The sequence below is a fragment of the Engraulis encrasicolus genome, chromosome 4, assembly GCF_034702125.1.
Source record: "Engraulis encrasicolus isolate BLACKSEA-1 chromosome 4, IST_EnEncr_1.0, whole genome shotgun sequence".
Taxonomy (NCBI): domain Eukaryota; kingdom Metazoa; phylum Chordata; class Actinopteri; order Clupeiformes; family Engraulidae; genus Engraulis; species Engraulis encrasicolus.
The window spans coordinates 44,375,367-44,382,955 of NC_085860.1; the positions used below are offsets into that span (position 1 = coordinate 44,375,367).

Here is a 7,589-nt window from a genome sequence, read left to right on the forward strand (position 1 = left end):
ATCCAGGCACGCTACATCGGCACCACCATAGTCGTCCGGCAGGTGGGCCGCTACCTGACCTTCGCCGTGCGCATGCCGGACGAGGTGGTGCACTCTGTGGAGGACCAGGACAACCAGGACTTGTACCTGTGCCTGCACGGCTGCCCCACCAGCCAAAGGATAGACTTTCGAAGCTTTAGGGCCCACGCGGCGGCGGCGGCGGCTGCATCCGAGAGCCAGGCTCAGAGCCGGGGTGGAGGCAGCAGCAGCGGTGGGGGTGGAGGGCTACGGCCGGGCTCGCACCCGGGCTTCACCTACCAGGCGGCGTTGTCCAAGTGCAAAGAGCGCCTCCCAGTGGAAGATATGTACTTCCACTCGTGCGTGTTCGACCTGCTCCTGTCCGGAGATATTAACTTCACCATGGCGGCCTTCTACGCGCTGGAGGACGTGAAGATGCTGCACTCCAACAAGGACAAGCACCACATCTTTGAGAGGGACATGCGTAATGCCGGCGGCAGCCACAGGGTGGCGGTGCACTCTCACGGCGTGCTCCTTCTGCTGCTCAACCTGCTGCTGCTGGTGCTGTGGACGGAGGGCTGCTCGACGCATCTCTAGTCCGCAAACGGGCTAGCGAGCTAGCTTGTTAGCGCGCTCATCATCATCATCCTCCTCCTCCTCATCTTCATCATGGTGTGATGGCTGTGGGAGAGCTCTGTGTGTGTGTGTGTGCCTGGGCAACACAACGCAAAGGGACGTCGCATTCCCCGGTCGCAAGGGCAAGGGGGCCGCCCGCGTTCCAAGTCTGCCACAGGCTTCCGCTTCCGGGGTTCCAAGTTCCAAGTTCTGGTGGCAGCATTTGTACCAGAGTTCCTCAAACCGCCACCCCTCGTTTCCAGTCCGAGGGAGGCTGTTTGTGCAGTGGGTGGTGTGGCGTGGAGGAAAAGGATCCAGGAAGGCCGCGGGAGAGAGCCAGGTCGTCACTCTCATTCCAGCCTCAGACTAGAGTGTGTGTGATTGGACGTCTGGTCTTTGTGTGGAGGCCAGGGGAACAGTGCCATCACTGTCTGTCTCTTCGTCTGTCTGTCTGTACGTCTGTCTGTCTGTACGTCTGTCTGTCTGTCGGAGCTGAGAAAGACTCGTGTCTCCTGTCTGTCAACACCTTCCCTTAGTTGGGCTCCTGAAGGACACCCTGCCCAAACCCTGACACACACACAGACAGACACACACACACACACACACACACACACACACACACACACACACACACACACACACACACACACACACACACACACACACACACACACACACACACACATTTACCCCATCCTTCCCCACCTTGGCCTGTCAGGAGCTGGTCTGGCCGATGGATGTCGGATTTAATCCCTAATTCCCGGAGAGACAGAGTGCGGAGTGTGGGCTTTGGCAGAGGAGATGATGATTGCTGAGGGGATGATCTGTGATCTGATCTGCAGAATGATGGGACATGTGGACACTGACAGTGTGTGTGTGTGTGTGTGTGTGTGTGTGTGTGTGTGTGTGTGTGTGCGCGCGTGTGTGAGAGTGTGTGGTGTCTTTTCTTTCCCCTCCTCCTCTCTCGTTTGAAAGACTCCCGTCTTTGGACAACATACATATGTGTGTGTGTGTGTCAGTGTGCATTTGCCCTCTTCTCCTCTTTCCCCCATCCTCCCTATGTACGTTTGCATCCTGTGTTCTGTTTTGAATTTTCATGGATGATCGGATCTCCTCCCTCACTGGTACCAAGTGAGTGTGAGTGAATTGATCATATTTTAGGTACTGGATACCAGTGGAGTTGAGTTGAGGGGTATTTGGGAGGCAAGGGCTGGGGTGGCCCTTGCAGGAGAGGTCATTAGCCTTCCGCCAAGGAGAAGCATTGGGAGAGTCACATGGACACAGACACAGAGGCAGCCTGCCAACCAATGAATCATCAGAGACACAGCATGTTATCCAATGGTACGTCACAGAGACAGCCTGTTAGCCAATAGGATGTCAGAGAGGGGCAGCCAATGAGCCAGCTGTGCGTTACAGCAACAAGCCCACTTGTCTGTAGAGTGGACGAATTGGCTGTGAAGCCAGATCCTTTTCTATAGTTAGTTAGTGTGTGTGTGTGTGTGTGTGTGTCTTCGAGTTCTAGAGTTGTCTTTGGGGCGCCTATTTGCTAATGTCTTGATACTGCACCCACAGTTTTAATATAGCACCGGCTTGGTGGTCTGGGGTCAGTCGATGGCCTTGGTCTGCCAGAAGCCTTTGCCAAAGTTTATTGGCAGACAGATTGGGGGGAAAAAAACTTCTTCACCGTTTCCATGTGTCAATAACAGCGTCAAAGAGACTTATTTGTTTTTTCAGAGAAAAAATGAAATCCACCCCACGTTGCATTGGTGTTTCAGTCCTGAAACTATTTATTGCGCTGTTTGATTGGAGTTCATTTGGACGTTGTTGGACCGCTAACGAAAAGCAAGCCCAGAGCATTCCCATTCGGTGTAGGCGTTGAGAGGGCATGCAGTCATGCGAATAACTCTAATGTTTACAGATTGTGATGTTTTTCCCCTCGAAAATCGCAATTTACATCGATCAACTGAAAAGACAAGCCTTGATTAATTAAATCTAACATGGACTGCCAGAACCCCCCTCACTCTCTCTCTCTGTGATTGTTGATGGTGGTCTTGGTCAACTTTGTGGGGTCGTTTTTTTATCCAGTTTGCTGCCCAGTGGTCTGTGAGAGACACCCACTGATGCAGAGAAGCTGGCCCAGCACAGAGCATAACTGGCCAGGGTGACAAAAGACAGTTAACCCATCGTATGGCCAGATAGACACCGCTGTCTCTCACTATCTCTCTCTCTCTCTCTTTCTTTGTCGAGGCCTCTAGTGTGTGTGTTTGTGTGGGTGTATGAGTGGGTGTAGTGAGTCCGTATGTCTGATGGTTAGGCAGCCACATCTGTCTCTCTCGCTCTCTGTTGGCCCCTCCAGCAGTGCAAAACTCTCTTCGTTATTTTGACAAAAATGTATTTTTGAAAAAAGCAAAAGAGCTGGGTGGTGTCAACGTGGCTGTGCTGTGCTGTGCTGTGCTGTGCTGTAGGCCTCTCCTGACTCACAACTCCACAGATCTGTGAATTTACGGCTGAGGCACTTTGCCAAAGAACCAGCCTTGGTGCCAACACTTTTTCCCCAAAAACATCTGACTTCTCTTTCTATCCCCCTCACTCTCTCTCTCTCTCGTGCTCTCTCTCTCTCTCTGCTTTTTTCTCCCTTTCCCGTTACTCCCTTTCCCCAGTGCACTTCTCACTTATCCTTCTCCTCTTTCTTTTCTTCCACTACGTCTCTTCTTCTTCATCATCTTCTTCTTCCTTGAGAACCTTTGTGGTTCGTTTAAGTATTTTGGACTCCAACCAGACATCCTGATTGTGTATGTACAATAATACTGGAAGGTGCTGCTAAATGAAATCAATGGATGGACTTGAGTTTGTGCGCAGCGGTACACACAAGACAAGAGGATATCTATCGAGTGTGCGTGTGTGTGTGTGTGTGTGTGTGTGTGTGTGTGTGTGTGTGTGTGTGTGTGTGTGTGTGTGTGTGTGTGTGTGTGCGTGCGTGCGTGCGTGCGTGCGTGCGTGCCAAGCTCTACTAATCCACAAGTCATCCTCACCACTACTTCCAATATCAAGGAGGCGTCGGAGTTGTTTTTCTTACTCCAATCCTTCACCCCTCACTCCGCCAGATCCATCTTGTTTTCAGATATATGAAGTCAGAGTTCAAGAAAAGAATGAAACAAAAACCTATCTGGGTGGAGCGTGGGGGGTGAGGTTAGTTCAGATGTTTTTTTTAGCACTAAAAAACCTGCTGTATTATGTCAAACACCTTCTCTGCTTCTGGGTGACTCTGTAGTAATATCGATGCTAATGTTACCACAACATGCCCACTCCCATGTTTTAAACAGCGTTATCAGGTCATTGTGATGCACTCACTGCTTAGATCAACACTCCAGGCAAGTTGAAAGTGCATGTCGCTTCCCTGATTTGCAAGTAGATTTGCTGATGGAAATTGGCCCGTGGTGTGTGCTCAGCCTGGCAGTGTGGATACTGCAGCCCATTAGAAGACACATTAGGCTCCTCCACTTGTGCTTGTCTCCTCGTCCCGCCTCCTGGCCCCTCCTCTGTGGAGAAAACGATAAAGTTTCCCAGCTGTCAGCCTCGCCACAACAACTTTTGAGGAACTGTTTTTCATTCACCATCCCAATTGCAAATGAGAAAAAGACTTAACAATTGAGCTTTTGCAAGATATTGAAATATAATGCTGTTGTCAGTGATGTCATCATGACGAGAAGCAAGTGGAGGAGGCAAGGTCGCATATTAAGACGCACTCTAGGACTTTGAAACAGACGCCTGCCATATTGCTCTCCAAGGCCCCCCTTGTCCATGCGGCCAGCCTTCTGTTTTTCCCATTGAGAGTAAATAGAATGGAGGCCAAAATTCTATTTCATTGTTGAAGCCAAGTTGGAGCCAAGGTTGGACCCAAAAAGACCAAAAAATGGCCAAATCCCATTCATTCCTATGAGAGACATAAAACCCTGTATCTCCCTTAAATGGCACTCCAGGGGGATCATTTTTCGCTCAACTAGTAGGTCCCCTTGCTCTCCAACTTACCAGGGTGGTGATTTTTTGTGGTGATGTTTTATTTTAGAGAGATATTAAAAGTTAAATTGACCAATGAGCATCAGAACATGGTTTGATTGACCGTTAGAAGTCTTGTTGTTGTCCAATCAGCACCTGCGTTTGGCGTTGCTAAGGTGGAATGTAAGTTGGAATGTTCCCAAATCTGGCTTCAAAGCGTTGAATGGCAAATAGCGTTGATTTGGCGTCCATTCTATTTACTGTCAATGGTTTTTCCACACCACATGAACAATCCAGCTTTTCCTAAAAAAACACACTACTAATGTAGTAATTACATCTGTAAGAGTACTTTTACTACTACTTTATACAACTCTCCCCCTGTATCCTGGATCTCTGTTTGGAGGTGAGAGAGGTGTTAAGAGTAAAGGCTTACATTGACAGAGCAGTCCAGGGCGGGCCACACTACCACACTGCCAGGCTATCATGCACCAGTTCGGGCTTCCACTTTTAGCCTTTTAAGACGACAAACTAACGAAAACTACACAATGATTGTAATGTGGACCTCTTTTTTTGCGTTGATAGATGTACTTTGTAAAGTCAGTTTTTATCTATGGTTCTGTGTAATGTGAGTTTGTACATAGCCTTTGCAAAGTTGTTCAGTTGGGGAAATAGTGTTTATTTGTTGTGCTTAAAAATTTGTAAATCTTGACATTTTATATATGTGAGTACAGTGAATGTGACCTTTTTTATTTAAATAGAGAAAAAGGTTCTATGTATCTGTAACAACACGTCAAAAGTTAACCGACTTAACAAGATGAAAAGGAAATCAGAACTGAACCATATCCAAAAACAGAAAGAAAAAAAAAATATGGAGCTGAAAGGTGTTTTTTAATTTGTTTTTTTTTTTTGCGTTTTGGAAGAAGCACTTTATGTTTTTGTTCATGTTTAGCTTTTACATGTCATGAACTTGATTGTGAATAGACCTCATCAAAGTTGTTAAGCTAGGAAATAAAAACAAAACAAGAACTAAATAAAACAAAAAATAAAATGTATTACAAACTAGGTTTGCCGGAGAGATCGAGCTTGGCTTTGTATGTAGGACTTCAGCGTTGACTCACGCCATCTGTAAATACTGTAAATTATTTATTGAACAAAAATAAATGGTCTTGTCGATTTGTTTTGGAATGTTTTGTCTTGTGTGAGTTACAGTATATCTCTTCCTAGTACGTAATGTGAGTGCTTACTCCAAGGGCTACATTGAAATATACCTTCAGAATTGGGGTGGATTACATTTACTTAAAGCTCCAGTGTGTATTTTTTTTGTAATTTTATATTTCCAGAATTAAATTCTATGAAGTTGACGCTGCCCAGTCACAACTTTCAGCCTTTTCATTAATATTTAAAGAATATATTTCATCAATAATATACTCATTATGACTATTTATTTTTCACTTTTCATAGATGAATAAGTAGATCTCCAAACAAACCCACCAATTTGAGGTACAATTCAGACACGAAAACTTCTCTGGTCAGAGCAGTAGTACATATCCATGGAGAAGATCACATTTGTGAATGGGCCGCACAATTTTGGAAATGAGCCACCGAAATTAGACACTGCACCTTAAAGAGGTGGGTGCCCCATCAAAACTTTTGTTTCTTTGGGAAGGTCTTGATCTTGACCAGAGAATACCATAGGCTACCCAACAGTATACAAAGTGTTCTCTGCATAGAGCAGTGGTTCCTAGAGGTGTCAACAATGATCGATTCAGCGATGCAATCCAATGCGGGGGATGGACGATCCAGAATCGATCCGGCAAGCTCCAGAATCGATCCGGCATTTTTTTTTAAAGTTTCAATTACTTGGATATTTCAGGGGCAAATGAATGCTAAATTAAATAAAAGCACTTCAAAACATTGCAAGACTGATACAAACTGATACAGAAAACAGACAATAAATTGTTGCTCAGTATCTGACTACTTGTATTGCCTCATAATGACTGATTAAACATTTGCTTTGCTTTCAGTAGAAATGTAATGCATTGCAATGCATTGTAGAATTGAATCGGATCGCCTCGGATCGCATAGAATTGAATCAAATCGAATCGCTACCTCCCGAATCGTGATCGAATTGGATCGTGAGGGCTGTGCCGATCCACACCACTAGTGGTTCCCAACATCATGCATTGAGTAGTTAAGTTAAATTGAGAACGTTTCAGATGGCCCCCTTGTACTGTACAGCCATTGCCATCTTACTGGTTCACCAACTCCATGTGACTCGACGGTGCCCCCTGGTGGCCAATATGCACACGGAGGGGAAAATGTTAGGGCAGTGGTTTTCAAATTGGGGGACGGGGACCCCTGAGGGGCTGTGAAGGGGTGCTAGAGGGGCCGCAGCAGGTTGGCAAGTAAACTATAGCACAATTTTTATTTAAAATAGACTGCATTCTTGTAGAAAATGCTAAAAGTGGGCTTGCCTTATGGGCCAAAGCATACATGGGTTTTTTTGTTGTTTATAAAACGATGTTGTGAGGGGCAAGACATTGGCAGCCAACCACATGAGCTAATTTGTTGACCAACAGCGGTCTGCAACAATCAGAGGTTGAGTTGTGTGCAGCCAGGGTTGTGCAGCCAGAGGAAAACAAAAAGTGAGAACCCATGTATATGTAAAAATAACAATCTAACTTACTGACCTAGACTATGATTGTGAAAAGGGATGCAAAGAAAAATAGTGGCATGACGGTGACTCATGTAAGGTGGGCCTTGGCTGCAATATATCGATATGTGGGGGGCCTTGCCATGGTAAAGTTTGAACCCTTGTGTTAGGGCACCATAAGCGAGTCACACAGTCTGGGAGTGAGTAGGCCCAACTTAATGTACATCATGTTCATTGTTACAGAAACTCTGTTTGCTCCAAGTGGCTGTCTCAACATAAAATGACATTTCTTAAAATAACAGCCAAAAAGAGTCCACAGTAAATCACG

At 46.1% G+C, this 7,589-nt stretch overlaps 1 protein-coding gene across 1 annotated transcript in view; it reads left to right on the forward strand.

Moving 5' to 3' along the window:
- rgma (repulsive guidance molecule BMP co-receptor a) overlaps positions 1–1,111 on the forward strand; it is an 18,691-nt gene extending 17,580 nt beyond the window's left edge. Inside the window, exon 4 of the mRNA XM_063197488.1 lies at positions 1–1,111. This exon is cut by the window's left edge and continues 168 nt beyond it. Within this exon, the coding sequence (XP_063053558.1) occupies positions 1–594 (594 nt within the window). The 3' untranslated portion in view covers positions 595–1,111.
- The last annotated feature ends 6,478 nt before the right edge of the window (positions 1,112–7,589 follow it).